Consider the following 21,465-nt stretch of genomic DNA (forward strand, 5'->3'; position numbering starts at 1 on the left):
TCCAATTAATTTGGATACAATTATAAAATATCAAGCATGAATGATAACGTTCTTTGCGAAAAATCAGTATCTACTGGAAAAATGCATACTGATGACGATGTGGCAAAATGGTCAATTGTCCACTTTGAAACAGACGAAGAAGAAGATATTGAAAGTTTCAACGATCTTATTCCGTCTTCGTGGATTACGACGACGAAGACATTATGTTGGTATCCTATGACTGAACATCAAGCGACTGTACAGAAATTAGTAAAACAGTGTGCAAAGGCTAATTCGGAGTGGAATTGTTTTTCCATCAAGACAATAGAAGAAGACATTGGTAAATTTTACATTAAGATAATTTTTCACGCATAATTTGCCTTTTTTTATAGTTTACAATTCTTACTCTTACATTTGGATTTTATGACTTTTGCAGGGAATGAAAATGCTGGTCAAATTTTCCAAAAATCCTAATGCCACGCTATACTCAGATATTGAAGATAATAAAGGGAAATGAAAACGATTGAGAAAACCGATTACGTATTTTGACGATAAATCTGACAATGACAAGGAAAACAATAACACGAAAGGACGAAATATACAGTTGATACCACCACTACCAAAATTAGCGAATGCGAGCAATTCGGCGCAGGCAAGTGAGCCTGTCAAAGTGAATAAAATGATAAAACCGTCATGCGTAGATAAAGCTTCATCATCTTCAGATAATAATGTAAAAAAGCCAACTTATGTCACACATGAGATAAATGTCTCTCATGAAAGATCAAAGAACAAGAATTACATGGATTGTAAAGGAGTAAAACCTCTACAAAAGACATCTTGTTCTATCGAAATGCGCAAGTCTGCATCAATTACTTCAGACAAAAAATTAAGTTCTCAAGAATGTTCTTCAAGTGATAAAGGCTCCACAATTGATCCGAAATGTACTTCTGCCAAAGAAGGGAAAGAATCAGCCACATTAGAATCTCTTGCAGATGCAATTAGCAAGCTGACAGGTATGTTGAAAATATTGTCGTTTATGTATTATAAAAAGTTTTACTATTGCATGTTGCTTATCAAATGAGAGATATACATGTAAATAAAAAACTCTTAGGCCGGTATTTATAGTCGGATGTTATATTTAAGATCGTCTCAAATTTATTTCAAGATTCATCTTGAGATTTTTTATAACCAATAAAACCACCCGTATAGCATCTGAAGATGAACTTAAGATATTCTTTAATATAAGATCCGATTATGAAAACCTGCCTTTTAATGTTGATTGTAACCAAAGTTGATTATTTTATAATCTTGTTTGTTAATAGACTAGAACTAAGTACAAACTCTTTGGATGATGAAATAAATACACAAAAAATATTCTGATTTAGAGAATATATATTTTTGACATTTTAAAATATGATTAATCTTAAAATCGTTATTAAACATTTATAATAGAAATAACGTTTAATAAAAATTTTTTGTTTAATCAAAACAATATAGTTAGAGAAAATAAAATTGAATACCAAGAATATTAACATTCTTTATTATATATGAGACAATGATTGTGTTAATTTGATTATCGTCTTGATTGAAAACTGATTTTCTTTTTGTGTACAAATAATGGAATATTTTTTTTATTAAAAGTATTATTCTGTTATTCTCTATCCAATACCATTTGCTTTCCATTAAGGACGAAAATCTCCGTTCAACATTATATAATCTCATTTTAAGATTAAGTTTATTTTATTATGCCAATAAGAATAATTATATTTAAAGATGATGTTTAAATAATAATGTTCTTTTTTCTGTGTATACAAATTAATATTAGTTTTTGATTGTTTTTGATTGTAGCTTTTTATTGTTTATTTAAAAGCAGCAAATGGGTATTATTGAAATATGTTTATATTTTTGTATATTTAACACATTTTTAAATTATTTATTTTAACACTAATACTATTACTATTTTAAGACATAATTCCTAAGAGCAAGTGTTTGAGTCTTAGAACATATGTAAATGGAAAGGGAATTGGGCATCAAACCTCTGAGGCCCAACATGGTGCGAGAGAGAAACGTGATTGTATGAGAGAGAAAGGTAGTGGTGGTACTATCGCCCGCAATGCGCATGTTCGCGTTACATGCGCATGGTTATCTATTGTTTAGCAAGAGACCGCAATGGCGACGCAAACATGCACATTGCGGGCGATAGTATCACCATTATTATACCTTTCTTTCTCGCAACAACCACGTTTCTTTCTCGCACCATGTTGGATACAGCTTGTTCCATGGGAGATATAGGCAATTCCCCTTATCCAGGTATATATGTTCTAAATTTTGAGTGAAGCTGATTTGGATCGCTCCGGGAGCGATTATTATAATGTCATAAGCCTCTATTAGCCAATTACAGGGCTTGATAGCCAGGTTAGAACAATCCATATTAATCGGTTCCGGAGCGATCCGAACCTGCTTTACTCGAAAGCGCTATATAAGACAAAATTATTAATTTAATAATGAAACTCATTATTAAGTAAGCTCCTGGGTAGTCCGCTGGAGCTGTCCTTGTTTAATAACGTCAGAAGCGAGAAGCCATTTTCAAATAAAAGGGTACAACCAGAAAATAACATTTGTGATCAATTCAGCACCTTTGTAAAATGTGCCGAATATTTTTCTTTTACTCGAACAGTCAATAAATCTAACAAAATTAACTTGACATGGAACCTTCCTTCTTAACCTATCTTTTCTCATGATTTTGTCAATGTATATTTTATGATATTTATTGATTGTTCGAGTAAAATAAAAGTATTTGGCACATTTTACAAGTGTGCTGAATTGATTTTAAATGTTATTTTCTGGGTGTACCTTTTTATTTGAAAATGGCACGTAACATTTCTTAGCATGCGTTTTCTCGCTTCTGACGGACAGCTTTAGCGACTACCCAGGAACCTTAAGAACATATTTTATACACTTATATTTTATTATAAGCTTTGGTATCGGGTTATGAACAATTGATCAATTCGTGAAGATTTCATCAAGTGGATTTTACACAGTTCATTTTTTACAAAAAATTACAAGCTGTTTTTTTATTATTTTCAGAAGAAATGTCATCATGTAAAATTATTTTACGCAAGATAGATAGAAATGTGGAAAGCTTCTTGGAAACGGAGACGATGATGAACAAATGTACAAATGAAAATATTTCTACCGCTGCTGTATATGTTTTGGATGAATTTCCTTTAACAAATTTGTCAGATTTAGAAAAAATCGAGCACAAATTAAAGAAAGATAAAACTTTTCATTCAAAAGTGGTAAGATATTTGATTTTTTTTTCTCAAATTGTAAATTAACTTTATTTATATGCAATTTAATTATAGGTCAATGCTCTACATTCCGGAGTAATGGGACAATCGCTTCAAAAAAAAGTAAATTCTATTTTACGGATGGTTCTGGACGATAAGCTAGCTAGTTCTTTTAACTGGAAAGGTCAACGAGGAACCAAATTGAAATTGGCAAAACGTCGAATAACCAAAATAATGATCGGTAAGATTATATTATTTCACAATTAAATCTTTTTCGCTTTATTAGATTGTAGTACCTTTTATGTCAACTTTAGTTTTTTTTATTTATTCGTAAGTTTATGTGCTCATTTCTTACAGAAGCGGTAGCTATAGAATTTCCAACGATTAATGAAACCACATTTGGTAGGAAAGCGGGACCATGGTTGGCCCAGGCCACCTTTCGTATAAAAAAGTAAGTATTATTCAATACATTTTAATGTTATACAAGATTTTTATAGCAAATTTGTCTAAAACACGCACCTGAGTCAAAGATTTATAAGAAGTTATTAGATTATAACATTTATAATACTTATTAATGTTTATGAATATTGAAATAATTTTAACATTGGCAGACATAACGGCAAAAAAGAAAAAGCTGCAGATGACATTTCAGAAATATCTGGTGAAGATGAAGACGACTCATCTGCAAACGAAAATATTAGTGCCCATGATGACGGCTCATCTGCAAACGAAAATAGCGACCGAGGTTAAAAAACTCATTTATCTTACTATTATAATATTATGTACTGGATGTGCAATTTTATTATTTTTATATTATTTAAACTTAATATACCATCCCAAGGAGAACAGAAAAACATATTATATGTCGACCAAATTGATGTTACTTTATTTATTTTTTTAATTTTTAAAATTAATTTTATCAATTTGACTTTCTGTTTTCCTTGGAATGTATTGTTTTTGGAATCTCGATTATTTCATATTTGAGGGGAATCCTCTTTGAATGGAATATTAACGGTGATGAGAAAAGGCGGTTTAAAATGTATTTAGGGCTGTAATATCAGGCACTGTGAGTTTATCACGGAAACTATAGATAATAGATAACAGTAATGAGATAACTGCTGACACAAAAAAAGAGAAAACTGAAATTGCAAATTGAACATTGTGAACAGATGTGTACAGAATGTTGATCTGGACGAATGGTTGTTCATGCTCGCTGCCTTCAACCTTCGACCAATATACGTAATTTTTGTTCGTAGCGACACCGAGTACATGGCTTAAGTTTGACGCAAATTCTAAGTATATTTTCGAGTCGAGATATTTCGCGAATCTCCATTTTCGTAGAGGGTTCCATCGTCAGCTGAATATCGAGAGACAGATTTCGCATTTTTATAAAGTAATGTAAATGTATATGCGCTATCATACTCGCGAGTTTAGCTTATCATGGGCTTTGCAAGTTCTCTTCTCGTGTTACGAAATGTAATTCATTTCGCGTATACAACTCTACGATTCTGGAAAATTTACACATTCTTGATTGCGTAAACGAGCCATAAATATGACTCGTCAATATAACATGAAAAAAGAAATATTTAGGTAAACGTAACACGATCCTCGCGCGATTACTGCTTTTGTTTACCGCGGATTTATTGCAAATCGAATTATAAGTTGCAAAATAATCATTCACCGCGGATTTATTGCAAAGCGAGTTTTAAGTTGCAAAATAATCACAACTTAACCGCGTAAGAAGTTGCTAAATAATCACAATCGGGTTACAAGTTGCAAAGCAATCGCACTTGCGACTTATTGCCCGGTTTGTAGACACACACACACGTGCATTCGTGATTTCTGCGCGCTTCCTGGATGAAAGGAAGATAAATTAATATAACGTATCGCGCTGAGATTGAACTCGACCGAAGACGACAATTGAAATACGTTGAAATACGATGTACCGTACTCAACAACCGTTACGCGTCTTTCTATTTCTATTTGCTTCCTTGATAGTCTTCGATTCGGTAAAATTTTTCTAACAATGTATTTAGCTACTGTTGTAACTACTATACAGGCAGATAAATATCTATTGAGTACAGGCAAGAAGTCAGTATTGATATTGCAAGAGTTTCGTTATCGGTGATATCCATTAACGATTTCGATCGAATGATCTCTGATCTATTCAAAACGCTGTCTTCTGCTTGACCGAGATAACGAAAGCAAATAATCTGCCAGATAATGATGGTGCCCCGTTGACCACATATAAAATGAACAACCAAAGCAGATTGGAAGACCAGCAATTATATCTGCTATACGATTTGTTAATTTATTGGGTTCTTTTTTGTGTCACTGTTAATGCAAAGATACTGTAATGAATTAAGCTAATGTGCGATCTTGTTGATCAAATAATCTGTCGCCCACTGCATATTAATTTGATCGATCGGAATCGCATACGATTGCGTCATAGTCTAATATTACGGTCCCCTTTCATTTTATTATCTACTTAATATACAAACGTAAATGGGTTCAATGTAATAACCATTGTTTCGCCAAACGATCTAATCCGCGAAATGTTCCCATTTACGAAGTACGAAAAATCTGCTCTTATTCTATTCTTCTCCTGTTGCTTTGCTTACGGCGATTCTTTGAAAATTCTTTTGGCAATATTACATAGATTAAGAAGAAAACACTTAGTCTTACTGCGTTGTAATTGGAAACATCGATAGATCCATTTTATGGAGTCTATTTTGCGAAATGTATTTTATTCAGCTTTCGAAAGAGTCAATAAGCTAATAAGTTGCTAATAAGCAAGCGTTCAAATCTTTTGATTTTATAAAAATTTTACAAACTATTCTATTCCAATCAAAAATTATTTCTAACCAAAAATTCTTACTGATTTTTAAATGTGATCGATGCACGATGTTCGTACATTTCACCCATACAAAAACTTGTGAACGAAAACTCGTCCATTGATATTAAAAATCGACAAATTTGCGTGCTGTATTTGACTCTTTCTAAAGAATGATGTTTATGCGAAGTATATAAACTTAGAAAAAAGTGGGCTTAAAAAAAATTAAAAAAAAAAGAAGAGAAAGAAACATTGATTAGCAATGTTATGTGAGCAGACTGAAGAACGTGGTAATTTTATAATCTTTACCTCTCTTGCAGCCATACCTATATATTGCCTATATTCTAAATTACAGACGAGTATCCTTTTCTGAAAAAAATGCTGGAAAATAAGTTAATGAGTATGTTCGTGGCGCGTTTCACAGTTGCAAGTTGCCAAAGTAAACATTTTTTACTTTGGTATATTTTACCACGTCTTCACGTCTGCACCATGAGGTATATCCAAGTGCGGTTCCCACAACTAATCTTGGATATAACAAGGAGTGCCCTTGATATGAAAGTAAGCGAATGTAATTCGTTCGACGTAGAAATACCTACGGAAAAAATAATATTTAGTAATAAAAAATCAAATATAACAAATTTTTAAAATTATTTAAAAAACCTTTCAATGTAAACGTTTCCCAAATATTAAAAAAACATTTTTTTAATGTTAAAACAAACGTTTATTAAACGTTAAAATAATATTTTTCTAAACGTTAAAATAATATTATTTTAAACGTTAAAAAAAATGTTTTTTTAATAAAAAAAAGGGAACTTATCCCATTATTTTTAACGTTTTTAAAAATGTTTGAAAAATGTTTTTTAAATGTTTCTTAAAAACATTTTTTAAATATTATTTTGCTGATTGAGAAAACGCCTTGCAAACCCTACGGGGATAAACAATAAAGATAGTTTATGAGTTTATTTAATATTTATTTTATATTAATTACTCATTTGCAATAATGATTTAAAAAAACATTTATTTAATATTTATTCGACATTAATTTAATATTTATGTTGCATTAATTATTTATTTGCAATAATGATTTTAAAAAACGTTTATTTAACATTTATTCGATATTAATTTAATATTTATTTTACATTACTTATTCATTTGCAATAATAATTTTAAAAAACATTTGTATAATATTTATTAGACATTAATTTAATATTTATTTTACATTACTCATTTATTTGCAATAATAATTTGAAAAAACATTTATTTAATATTTATTCGACATTATTTTAATTCTTCGAGTGGGTGTCGGCCACCCAGACAAAAATTCAGGCCCGATATTTTTAAGATAGGCTTTAATAATTAATGTCCCTCCATCTAGGATCCCTATGTTTGAGTCCTTCTCTCGAAGATGCGTACAGAAAGGCTTTAAGCCATGTCAGTTATGTTTGATAAACATTTGAAAGTTATTATAGATTGTGACCACCCGGGATGTGACCTCGATCGGTATATATTTCTTATCGCGACCAAAAATTACGACATTTTTGTTCATCAAGCACATTTCGGGTTCTGCATATTTTATTTGAAACGCCCTTTTAAGATGTTTCATGAATTTTTACGTGCACATAATTAAATTGGAAATATGAGACTGAATCCATCTGGGTGCCGACCATCCAGTGTGGTCAAGGCGTATTAAAAAAAGAGGTGTGGCCTCGAAAGGGTTAATATTTATTTTACATTAATTATTTATTTGCAATAATAAATTGAAAAAACATTTATTTAACATTTCTTTGACATTATTTTAGTATTTATTTTACATTAAGGGGGTCATCCCTTGTGACGGGTTCAAAAAATCGAATTTTTTTTGCATATATTAAATCTATAACATGTGTAGAATATGTGGGCAAAGTGATTTTTCCAATATTCGAAGTCGTTGGAAAATTACAGCAGTGAGAAGGCAAGGTGTTTGAAGCGCGCGGTCGAGGGACGCTACTCTCCCTAAACACACTTTCGAATAACAGTTAGTTTAGTCTTGGCTTGTCATTGAAGAGCGTAACAGGTACTGAATCTGTTCAAAAACTATATTTACAGTGCGAGTTATTATTTCCTCCCTAGGGAGGAAAGTGGTTACTTTCCACCCTAGGGAGGATTGGCCACTCGCCTTCGGCTCAGGCGGCAAACTTCACACTCGTCTGAAAAACGCTACTTTCAGACGAGTGCACTTGCTGCACAATATACTATTTTGCAATGAGTGACAAAAAAGGAAGCAAATTCAGTCATCGTCATGCTGAAAGATTGAAGAAACGAAAGTTTCATGGAAATCGCCACTCGTTTGAGAATGACACAGAATTCACATCCGCATCAGCGAAAAAACTTATAGGAAGTATGAACATGGAGGTGCCCGTAGCCTCAAATTTTTTATATTGTATTTTCGAATTTGCATCTGTGTTTTCTGCTATTTCTTCAAGTGTCATATGCAAAGATTGCAAAAGTGATGTGACTTTTACGCAATCAAGCTTACGAGGCTTGGGTTTCAAAATTATTTTTTCGTGCAAGTGTGAGAAACAAAAAACGATAAACTCGTGCCCTATGGTACAAAATGCGTGTGAAATTAATCGACGTTTTGCTTTTGTGATGCGCTTGTTAGGCATTGGTCATGAAGGAGTGAATCTTTTCTGTAGCCTAATGGATATATGCCAAGGTATCGGAAATTCAACATATACCGCACTCTTGGAAAATATTCACACAGCCGCATCTGCAGTTTTCGACTCTGTTCTATCATTTGCTGCTATACAAGAGAAAGATATGAATAAAAAATCTAGGAAGCTACGAGACGAATTGACAGTTTCCGGCGATGGTACTTGGAAAAAACGAGGTTTTTCATCTTTGTTTGGTGTTTCTACACTAATCGGAAAGTATTCCGGAAAAGTCTTAGATGCAATGGTCATGAGTAGCTTTTGTGGTGGATGCAATTTGTGGAAAAGTAAAAAAAATAGTGATCCAGCAGCGTACGAAACGTGGTATGCATCTCATGAAGCTAAATGTACCATAAATCACACTGGAAGTTCCGGTAAAATGGAAATCAATGCCATTGTACAAATGTTTTTGCGATCGGTGGAAAAACATGGCGTGAAGTATCTTACATACGTCGGTGACGGCGACAGTAAGACATTCAACGGAATTTTGAACGCCGAGCCATACGGAGATACATTGGTAACAAAAAAAGAATGTGTAGGGCACGTTGAAAAAAGAATGGGTACGCGACTCCGGAATGTAAAAAAACGCAATAAAGGAATCGGTGGAAAAGGCACTGGAAAACTGACAGATAAGATCATCAACGAAATGACGAAATTTTATGGATTGGCGATTCGTCGACATGCAGATTCTGTTGAAGAAATGAGTAAAGAAGTTTGGGCTACTTTCTTCCACAAATGTTCGACAGATCGAAATCCGCAGCACCAAAACTGTCCAGCAGGTGAAGACAGTTGGTGCAAATGGCAGCAGGCTGCAGCTAAGGGCGAGCTCAATAAATTTCGTCACGATAAGCCACCTTTAACACCAGAAGTCCAAGCAGCTATCAAACCAGTTTATGAAGATCTGTCAAGAGAAGAACTGCTGACCCGATGTTTAGGAGCAGAGACGCAGAACAGTAACAAATCTTTAAATTCGTTGATCTGGACTTTTGCTCCTAAACATCTCCATTCAGGCGCCAAAATTGTTGAAATTGCAACATTTTTGGCGGTTATCATCTTTAATGAAGGGTTTCAAGGTGTAGTAAAGACCCTTAGTACAATGGGCTGTCTGATTGACCGCGAAGCTCACGCTTACGTGCATCGCCGCGATGAAGCACGAATCGCTCGCTCCGAGCGGCGCCTGAGCGATGTCGTGAAACAAGCCAGGATAGAAGCCAGAGAGGAGCAAGCAGCTTTAAATAATTTTTATGAGCAAGAGGAAGGAGTTGTCTATGGACCAGGCATAGCAGATTAGTGGTGAGTCAAGATTTCATGGTGTATTTCGTATTTGAACTTTTAAACGCGTTTTTCTTGAAACTGCATTTTTCTAACTGGCGTCCATGATATCTCAAAAACGGTTCGACAGATTTCGTTCCAATTTTAATGGTACATTCAGCACATGTGTAGTTATCGCCGGAACTAGGATAATTGAAAAATGTCAAGCCGTTATTTTTTTTATGACAAAATAATCACAAAAAATCATGCCATTTGTAAATCAAATTTTTGAAAACGTGTAAAATATGCAATTTTCAATATTTTCAAATAATCCTAGAGTAGACCAATAACAGTACCCTCGGCTGCCGGGTACAACCGAGGGGAAGCGGGGGGGGACGCGCGCACGCGGGGGGAACGCCATAAGAGATGGGCGAGGGGGACGAGGGGAGGCATGGGGTGGGGATGGGCGAGGGGGGGTGAAGGGCGGACAGGTGCAAGGGGAAACAGGAGGGTGAGGGGGACAGGTGTGAAGGGAAATTTCCCCTGTAACCGGACAAACATTCCCCTGTAACTGGACAAAGGTGTATCGCTGTCCAATCAGATCGCGGTACAAAGACTCGAGGCTGTCCAATCAGATGCGAGGATTTTGTGGGAACACCTGTCCCTAGGCGGGTGATGGGGAATTTCGCACCGCAGTGTTGCCACCTTGCGGTAACCTGAAAGACGTAAATTCCCTAGGCGGGTGATGGGGAATTTCGCGCCGCAGGGTTGCCACCGGGGGTTGGGGGGATCGTCGTTCCCGGACGCTCCGAGAGGGCGCTCGGATTGGCGTTATCGGCCGCGTTATCAACCGCGAGCGGAAATCCGCCCCGATTCGCGCGTCATCGCGAATAATTTTTTTTCATCGCGCGCGTTTGAACGCGTCCAAACTCGTTCCAACTTGTTCAAGGTCGCTCTTCTCGACGTCCCCGCGCAATGGGATTGGTGAGCGCGCGAAAACACGTTTGAACGTGTTCAAGGCCGTTCTTTTTCGCGGGTCCCGATAACCGTTCTTCGTTCTTGTTCGTCTCGGTGCGAAGTTGCTTCGATCCTTCCCTACGCATCGTAGATGACGCAATCGCGACGATCGTGGAGTAAGCGGAGTCGGGGGACCTAGGGAGCGCGGGATCGTATCGAGATAGATACGGAAAAGAAAGAGAGAGAACACATATATGAGATATCCGCGTACGAGCGGTAGTTTTTTATTTTGAAAAATAAAATATTTATTTACATACGTCGATACTCGTTTACATTGTTTCTGTGTGTATAAATATATATATATATAAATTTGTAAACGTGTGTCGTGACGTTCAGGATTTGAAACAAAGCGCGGTAATCTCACAGTCGACGATCTTGTTAGGATCGAAAAACTCGCTTTTCAGTATCGCAGTCTTGGCCGAAGTTCCCGTCTTAATCGCGTTGGCGGCTATCTCCTGATAGCGCGAATACTTCGCGTCGACTTCCTCGGTGACCGCGCTCAGCGCCGAGACGATGCGATCGACGCAAAATTGTAAATCGTACAGCGAGAGCAGGGTGGCGAGCGACATTGCCAGACGAGCCGCGTTGGGTAGTTCCATACGCAAGATCGACAGGTTGTTGATCAATCCGAATCGCAGCGTCAGGTCTCCGATCGATATCGGCGAGGGGGGGCGGGTTCCATCGACGAGGTTGGATCGCAGACACGCCAATATGTCGTGTTTGCGCTCGAGTAGTCCTTTCCACATATCGAGCGTCAGAGAGATCTCCTTGCCTTGCTTATCTCCCAGGGCGATATCCACGTACGAAGGTGCGGGTATACCGTACCACGGTGACTTAACCGTGACACCGATGGCTAAGTATTTGTAGCCAGTCGTCGTCAGCGGATAACGGGTCGCCAGGATGCGCACCGCAGGCGCGACGACGGGGTTGCGAGCGTCGTTGGGGGGGTGAGAGCTGGAACGCGACTCCCGATGATGATCGTCCGTCGATTCGATCCTTTGTCTTTTGCCGTTGTCGTTCACCTCCGAATCCGTCTCGCGAGGGGAAAGATCCCTCAGCGCGGGTCGATCGGCCAACGTCGAGAACATTTCGCACGCGCGTTGCAGTATCGTTCGTTTCTGATTTCTGTTTCGACGCGTCGTATTCAGCTGACGATGCGATACTGATGCTTTGGCGGGAACACATCGGTATAAGTAGAAAAGTTCTCACTTATATCGCGCGATGTGCGGTGTGGTGTGGGGATTTGCGCAGTTCTCTACTTCCTTCGGCGGATACGGCGATCGTAAAGCTGAACGCCGCCGTCGTCGTCGTCGTCGTCGTCGTCGTCGTCGTCGTCGTCGTCGTCGTCGTCGTCGTCGTCGTCGTCGTCGTCGTCGTCGTCGTCGTCGTCGTCGTCCGAATCGCTCGCCGGTGATGTTAAATCGCCGACGCGTACGATTCGATCGAGAAGATCGTGCAACTGCTGCAACAGTTCGGTCTTAGGGCAGACGATATTCAGCATCCGTAGATCGAATTTACCGGCGGCCGTGACGGTTTTCGTAAATTCGTTGAATCTGTAGAATTGCGTCCGAGTGGTGAAGTACAGATTGCCGTCGACGTATCGGAAGATCGACGTCACGCCGGTCGGTATTCCGGGAAACGTCGCCTCGAGAGGTGTACGTCTGACGACTTTCTTCGTACATTCGTCTATCTCGCCCACCGAGTTACCGTTGTACATCACGAAGGAACGGCCTCTATGGGTGTTTACCGCTCCGTTGAGTTTCGCATCTGCGGGAAATCCGAGTTCTCGCAAGGTCTTCGGCCAATTTGGCCTCAGAGAAAATTCCGGATATTGAACCATGTATACCAAATTATCTACGAACACCATGAGATCACCGGACGGAGATTGATAGGCAGCAGCTATGCGCGTGTAATTGTCGTGAAGAAAGCTCATGTGATTCGACAGGGCTAACGGTCCATTGTACGTCCTACCGTCCAGATCGATCGACCAAACGTAACGCCCGTACGAGATGTACATTCGATTTTCCAAAATCAATATCGCGTTTACGCGACCAAGGGCGCACAGGTCCGGCGATGGTTGCGGCGGCCGTGACCGCGGTGGCGGTAGTGGCGGCGGCGGCGGCGGCGGCGGCGGCGGCGGCGGCGGCGGCGGCGGCGGCGGCGGCGCCGCCGGCGTCTGTGAGGGCGCGTTTGTCCGTTTTTCACCGTACAAACGTTGAATGTCGAGAATGTCGAATCTGTCGAGCCTAACCGGATACTGCTTGTCGGGCGAGTACGCGAACATCACCGAGGTCTTGCGCTTATTGTGCGGAAAACGTATTCGGGGGATTTTTACTGACGTGAATATGCCACGGCTCGTCACCGTCGACGTGCACCTCGGAGAAGAATCCCGCTTCGTTCGTCGCGAGATACGCGTGGGCCAGCACGTTACCGGGACCGTCGAATTTGGCCGAGCAATTTGGGCCGTTTACGTTGATATTCGTGTTACCGTGACGTCGGGTTCGCCAAGATATTATAATGTCAGGATTCGTTTCGGAGCGTTCGAACGTCAACGCCGAATGTTGCGACCACAGGTCGAACGCGGCCCGCGCGGTATTCAGCTCCTCTTTGGCGGCTACGTAAAAATCCCACGTCAGGTGAGTCCTCGGCCATTTCGATAGACTCGCCGCCGTTCCGTGCTTCAGGATATCTTGGAAACCACATCACGGTTTACGCATCAATTGCAGCGTTTCGTCGACGAGCGTTCCATCGCCGGGCAGACCGTAGTATCGTTGAAATTCCTCGATGGCGTTACGAAGAACGTCGTTTCGTCTCTGAGCCGGAAACGCGTCCACATCTTCGGTCAGATATCCGTATTTCCGCAGGTAATCGATCGTATGTGCGTAATTCTCATCCGTAAGATTGACGCACTTCGCGGCGATAAAACACGCGGTTAACGCGATTACGCGCGAGAGCCACATCGTCGAGGGCGAGAGAGAGCGAGAGAAACGGCGGAACTGCGATAACGGCGTTTCGCGATATGAGCGCGATCGCGACGCGCGGTTCACGCGGTGACGCTCGTTGCCGATAGCGCGGACAGGTGGCGGCGGGGTCTCGCGGTGGAAAAAATGCGTCGATTCCGGCAGATGAGTCCGTTTGATTAAAAAAATGCATTTTTTCCTCTGTGCAAAGTTTCTAAAAATAGTTTTCATTGCACAATATCCTGCTTCTTTTATGGACGATGACGATGCGTCGCGATACGAGCGACTTACACGGGCATGCTCGCTACCGATAGCGCGGACAGGTGGCGGCGGGGGTCTCGGGGTGGAAGAAATGCGTCGACGATTCCGGCGGATGAGTCGGTTTGATTAGAAAAATGCATATCTTCCTGTGGGCAAAGGTCAATTTTTTTACATAGTTTTAATTACACACGCAATATTTTTTATGATTGCACATCCCTTCTTTGATTCCGCATCCTTCTTCGATTGCGCATCCTCGATATATATAAGGACTCGAGGCTAGACTCGGGTGTAGTTCGTTCGCAGTTTTTGTCGCAAATTTATTTAAACGCGCAAAAAATGGATGAAGTAAAGGAACTGATAAGGGTGTGCAAAGACGTGAAAACGCACATCGCGTCCCTAGATATGGCTAGGGACAAGTTGAACGAGCCGATGCTGCGGCTGCAGCATCGTCTGACGACCATCGCGGAGAGAGCGCCGCCCTGCTTACAAGTGACGATCCGCGTCGACGAGGACGCACGAATGTTCAATCAAATGTAAGTTTACAAAAATGTAAATATATATATTCTACATCGCAAATTATTAATAGTATTTATATATTCAGTAATATATTCATTTACACTCATTTACATACTCATTTTTATTCTCATTTATATACTCACTTATATACTCATTTATATTCTTATTAATAATGATATTTGTTTTTTTGCGCAGGGTCCTCATCACATCAGTGGTGTAAAAAGCCCAAAAGTACATCCGTCTGTACACCGCGAGGATGCGCGGCATGAATCGGGACGCTGCGCGGTTCGAATTATCAGGACGGTGTTACGAACAAAACGACGACGACGACGACGACGACGGCGGCGAAGACGGCAACGGTGAGGACGAGGGTGGGCGCGGAAACGTCGACGTCAACTTGATAGACGTCGACACCGACCTGATAGACGTCGGCAACGACGACGTCGTCGAAGGCTGGCCCACCCCCTCTCCAATCGCAAATAAATACAATAAATAAGTAATATAAGTAATATAAGTAATATAAGTAATATAAGTAATATAAGTAATAAAGTAATATAAGTAATATATAAGTAAATATTGAATAACTATAAATGTAATGTTAAATATTAAATAAATATAAGCAATATAAGTAAATAGTGAATAACTATAAATGTAATGTTAAATAATTATTAAATAAATATATAATTCCATAAACAACCAAGGAGAAGCATTTTTTATTTGCATTATGAAATATCTGTTATACGAAATCTGTGATTTATAGCTAGACATATAATGTTCAATAAATATTAAATATTAAATAGTAAATATTAAATAACTATTATATAAAGATAAATACGCGTGAACAACAACGAGATTAGACGCTCCCGCCGCCGATATCGCGCTTCCGCTCGACGCTCCCGACTCCGCGCTCATTGACAGTTTCGCGCGCTCGGCGTTATCGTTGCCGTTCTTCTTCGGAGTTCGACGCTCTCGTTCGCTTACGCATCACGCTCGTCGCTCGCGCGCTCGACGCTATCGCGCTCGGCGTTATCGAGTACGATTATACGTACGGTGTAGGTATGCGAATAATGAATAACTTTCCTCGTTGATTTTGCATCAGTTTTTTTATTGAATAAAATATATATAGATAGATCTTTTTGTTATTGATTAAAATATATACATATATAGATGGATGGATACACATTTATATTTGATCCGTGGAGCCGATGCTGGAGAGACACTCGCGTCGCTCGTTCCACCAGTCGCGCAACTTCATCACGTTCTCCATCGCGCAGCACCGTTGATGGCGTCCGCAGCGAAACGTGCGATCGGCGCGAAGAAACTCCAGCCGATCGATGTCGTCGTACTCGGCGTCGATGGTCTCGATCGTCGCGTCGACGTCGCCGAGAATCTCCTCCAGCCACCTCTTCTTCTCGAGGCCTTTCACGTATATTTGCGCGCCGGGCGTCTCTTCTCCCTCGCCCAGGTCGTCGCACACCGCGCGTCGAATAATCGACCTGGCTAGGCGATAGTCCACGTCCCCGTCTTTCCAACGAAGGCCGTGATGGTTCGCCATCAGCCAGTTGGCCCTTGCTTTTTCGGCGTTCGTGAGCAGGTCCCACTTCATCGGCGCGCGAAACACGTGATGCGCGAGTTCGCGCGTCTCGCTTCGGAGCACGGCCACCTCCTTCGCGACGAATCTGTCTCTCACCACGAATCCCTGCAGGTCGACGAAGATCGTCGTTGCCGCTGCGGCCATCGAGTCGGTGCGCGTCGAACAATTCACGCTCAAACTGCTCGTTCTTAACGGGATCTGAGGAACGATCGAAGGATCCCCGTCTTTATATATATCTCCCGTTTCCGGGGTGTGGTATCTTACAATCGCCATTTCCGCTAGATGATTTTGCGCACCACATTGGTCAGCGGACCGTACTCGATAACGCGATCGTGAACGATGAGACAAAAGGCGGTGGTCTTCGGCGGAACGTTTTCCTTGCATTCGAATTCGATGCGCACGTCCACGGTGGCGCTCTTCACCGCTTCGTTCTGGCGGGAACAATCGATCACTACGAGCGGCGCTACTCGCGCGAAGTCGCGCGGGGAGAAGAGCGCGTCGTCGCGACTGTCCCCGTAGTACGCTCCTCGAAATTTCGCGTACATCTCGTACAGCACGGCGAACTTGTCGCTTTCGAAATCCGCGTTCACGTCGTCGTAGGGATAGAATTCCGAGTTGAGGTGCAATTTCACGTTGGCGAGCGCGCAATGATCGAACCTCGAGGAGTCCTCCGTGAATTCGTTTCGCCGTCCGGTCTGCAGCGCGAATATGACGTATCGCGGCTTCTCCAACTGCGGCGCGGCTTTCACGGCCCACGAATGCTTGGTCGTGCTCTGCAGCAGAGGAAATTCGTACAGGTCCCAAGAGCGAAAGCCCACGCTCAGAAATCGTCCGCTCTCCAACGTTCGCAAAAGCGACAATTTAGTCACGTCGTTTAACGCCACGTGCGGCATACGCCATTGCACCTTCAGTAGCGTAATTTTAGGATCCTTGGCGGGATCTCTCGGCACGGTTTTTTTCGGATCTACGACGCAGTTGACGTCGTTCCGAGCGCGTATCAGGATAAGTTCGTGTCGCGCGTTTATCACCACGCGTCTGTAGTCCTCGCAGAAACCCAAAAGAATATTCAAAGGTACGCAAAAGTTGAATTGATGGGACGCGTCGTTCAGATTTGATTCGTTCGTCGGATAACTCCATCCGGCGTTCTGCAGTCTCCTGGCTCGTTCGGCGGTCAGCGACGCGTAGTTCTTTATCGTGCTGGTTATGCCGACGTTTCTACACCGGTCGATCTCCACGCCGTCGAGTTCGTATCAAATCTCGTCGAACATAAACGCCACGCAGTTATTGACCAATTTCGCGTATTGCCTTTGAGCATCCGTCGCTTCCGACGTCGTCGCGCCCGCGCCGTCGTCATAGAGTCGTCCCTCGACGTACAGAAAACTGTCGCACGGCAGCGTATACAGATCCTGTTGCTGTATGGGTATTCGTATCTCGTCGTTGTGCCCGAACGTCGTGTTCACGTACGGGTTATACGTGTGAGTCTCGATTCCGACGATGCGCTCGTCGAAGATCGGCTTACCGCCGATACTCAGGATGTCGGCCATGGTCTTTCCTTTCGAAGTAGAAACGACGCGTTCCTCACGAGACCCAGCGATCGTAGGAACCTGACGTTGGCGTTGCTGAGAACGGTTCTCTTTCCTCCTCGACCACCACCACCACCACCTCTTCTCTTCCTTACGCTTTCGATTACGTCGTAGAACGGGCTAGCTCGCTCGTTTGTACAATCCGCGCTCGATCCGTTCAGAACGAGCATCCCTCTCGCTCTCTCTCTCTTCAGGTCGCGGAGATACGCGCACACACACACACTAACTGCGGCGACGACGTACGTGCAGTCTAATCGTTATCTCCTCGCCGCGAAAGTCGATCAATCGATCGTTCTGATCCACGATTCGCACCGTGATATCGGTGACGTTTCGCGCGACGATCGGGAGGTAAATGATCTGCGTCGGAGTCTCCGACAGTTTATATCCCGGTGGAACTTTCGGCGCGAATTCGTGTATCGCGTGCACCGAGCGTCCGTTGCTGTACGCTCCCGTGGTGATGCTGCATTCGATGCGAATTATGTTCACGCTCATGACGTCAACGGGTCCGTCGGAAACGTACCATTTGTTCGGTTTTAGGATACGATCGCGCGAGAAACCTAAAAGAGAACCGATGTTGTTCGGTTTTGTAAAATTCACTCTGTAGGCGCACTTTATCTCGCTCCTCATGGTATTCTCGTTGGCGCGAAGAGCGAGTATCGTTCTATCGCCGCCGTCATCGTCGTCGTTCTTGCCGTCGTTGTCCCCGTATATGCCATAACCGTCGTCGTCGTCGTCGTCGTCTTCGTCCCCGTATATGCGATAAGCGTCGTCGTTATCGTCGTCGTCGTTCTTCTCCGTTCGTTTATTTTCTTTTACCCGTCCAGCGCCATCGGCCTGCAGTTTTTCTCTCTTCTCTTTCTCTTTCTCTCTTTCGCGGGCGCAACGTTCGCGATGAAGAAGAGCGGCGCGCAAATATCTGCTCACGGCTCGCAGCTCGAACGACTCTTCCGGAACGACGATCTTCCGGTCGTCCTCGCCGAAGTAGAATCGGTTGTTCGCCGGCGTAACGTTCGGTATCGAATTGTACGTCTCAAAAGTCGCCAAACCCAGCTCGTACACGCCGTCGCACAGTGTGATATTTCGACAATCTAGGGGGACTTAATTCTTATTCCGAAAATAATGCGTCTTTTTAAACAATATATTGAGGAAAAATCTTTATAATGACATTTAACCCTCAAACACGGCATTTCTTAGGCTACTCATTAGCATGGCACATGAGTTAGCGAAGTTAGCGTAATCCAGAGTTTTCTTGTGTTAGTATCTAATGCACCAATTTTTCTTTTTCTTTTATTTCAGTAGTAATTTTTGCAAAACTCTTGCAAAATATAAGCAAATGTAGCATCAAATCTTGCTGTTGATTGTCTATGTTCAGCCCAAATATCGAAAATGGTCTAGCGCAAAACTGTGAAAATTCATTCTATAATTGAGGAAAAATGTAAAAATCGCAAACGATCGCAATAAATTTTCAAATTGTTAGATATTTTATATATAAGTCCTATTTTAATATAAATTTAATAAAAGTCATATATAATACCGTATAACAAACTTAAAAATTAAAGGAATTTAAAAGTGAAAGAATTTTTATGTTATATGGTATTATATGGGACATTTATTAAATTTATATTAAAATAGGACTTATAAGGTATCTAGAAATTTGAAAATTTATTGCGATCGTTTGCGATTTTTATATTTCTTCTCAATTATAGAATGAGTTCACATTTTGCGCCAGACCATTTTCGACATTTGGGTTGAACATCCGGATGATGCATCATCCGGAAACGAAACGTTACCAAACTCTTGCAGAATATAAGCAAATAAAATATAGCATCAAATATTAAATTGCTTATGTTCAGCCCAAATGTCGAAAATGGTCTGGCGCAAATTGTGAAAACTCATTCCATAATTGAGGAGAAATATAAAAATCGCAAACGAACGCAATAAATTTTCAAATTTCTAGATACCTTATAAGTCCTATTTTAATATAAATTTAATAAATGTCCCATATAATACCATATAACATAAAAATTCTTTCACTTTTAAATTTCTTTAATTTTTAAGTTTGTTATACGGTATTATATAGGACTTTTATTAAATTTATATTAAAATAGGACTTATATATAAGGTATCTAGAATTTTGAAAATTTATTGCAATCGTTTGCGATTTTTACATTTTTCCTCAATTATAGAATGAATTTTCACAGTTTTGCGCTAGACCATTTTCGATATTTGAGCTGAACACCCGGGAAAAAATTTTTTATAAAATTATATATAGGTATATAAAATTATATATTATTTTATATAATTTTGTATGATTATATTGTTACGCCCGCGCTGAAACGGCCCTTAACTCCGAGCTGAAGCGAGCGGTCATTCCGCAGAAGTCGCGAAGCGGTCCCTTGACAACGGGACATTTATTGATTTAATTACCGCCTGTCAGATCGATCTGGTGACTCGTTTCGTTCGGACCGGTTTTCCCAGATCTCTTTATTGTATTCCGTTCTGAGCTTAAATAAACCCGAGTTCTTTTGTAATAACGAGAGTGGTTATTTCTGCGATCCCGGAAGCACGCGTACGCGTTCGCGAGTGCGCGCGTAACATTTTGGGGGCTCGTCCGGGATCAGACGAGCGACCGCGGAACGGGAGAGTGACAGTGATTCGGACAGACGGAATGGCCACATCGGCGCCTTCCTTGAGGAAGCGGGCACGAGCGAGGACACCGCAGCCGGACGCCCCGGAAGTGACGTCGTTAGCGGCGACTCTGCAGGGCGTAATTGATGAAGTGCGGCTGCTGCGAGAAGAGCGGGCACAGAGGGAGGCGCAGCATACGGAGGAGCTGCGGCGCCGCGATGAGGAGCTACAACGTCTCCGAAGCTCTGTACAGCTAAGTCCTTCTATTAATAGAGCGACCGAGGAAATACGAAGTTCGGGGGTGCGTTCTGCGTTTCCCGGGGCGGGTAATGTGCGCGCGGGTCCGTCGGCTTATGGCGTGTTACCGGGAGTGAGCGGTGCGCGAGCGTATCCGACGGCTTATGACGTGTTACCGGGAGTGAGCGGCGCGCAAGCGTATCCGGCGGCTTGTACCGCATTTCCGGGAGCGAACGACGCGCGTTCGGAGCTGGGCTATAAGCTAAAGCCCGACACTTTTGACGGAACGACCCCGCTGCGAGAATTTCTCTCGCAATTTCTTTTGATCGCGCGCGCGAACGGTTGGGATGACACGTCGAAGTCCGTTGCGTTGGCCGCAAATCTGAGGGGAAAGGCGCGGGCGGTATTAGAATCAGTGGAAAATTTAGAGAGCCTTGATTTCGGGGAATTAAAATCTAAATTAGAGCTTCGTTTTGGTGAGGGAGGTTTATCACAAAATTTTTATACTCAGTTTACGAGCCGTAGACAGAGATATGGTGAGGATCTGGCTTCTTTCGGAGCAGAGCTCGAAAGGCTTTCTCGATTAGCTTATCCTGAGTGCCCCTACGTGGTTCGAGACAAGATCG

General features: G+C 41.7%; 2 protein-coding genes and 1 pseudogene across 2 annotated transcripts; all 3 read left to right on the forward strand.

The window, feature by feature from the left end:
* Window positions 1-21,465, forward strand: part of LOC139780619 (uncharacterized) — a 186,398-nt pseudogene that overhangs the window by 57,883 nt on the left and 107,050 nt on the right.
* LOC139780626 (uncharacterized) lies at window positions 82-4,019 on the forward strand. Its single transcript, XM_071719350.1, has 6 exons — window positions 82-319; window positions 681-992; window positions 3,067-3,278; window positions 3,345-3,510; window positions 3,627-3,720; window positions 3,881-4,019. The coding sequence occupies exons 1-6, from the start codon at window positions 82-84 to the stop codon at window positions 4,017-4,019; spliced, it is 1,161 nt and encodes a 386-aa protein (XP_071575451.1).
* LOC139780617 (uncharacterized) lies at window positions 9,172-10,083 on the forward strand. The gene has a single exon (XM_071719344.1). It carries the CDS (start codon window positions 9,172-9,174, stop codon window positions 10,081-10,083), a length of 912 nt encoding a protein of 303 aa, XP_071575445.1.

Source organism: Temnothorax nylanderi, unplaced genomic scaffold, assembly GCF_030848795.1.
Source record: "Temnothorax nylanderi isolate EJ_2023f unplaced genomic scaffold, tnyl_v1.0 TNYL_tig0288_pilon, whole genome shotgun sequence".
NCBI lineage: Eukaryota > Metazoa > Arthropoda > Insecta > Hymenoptera > Formicidae > Temnothorax > Temnothorax nylanderi.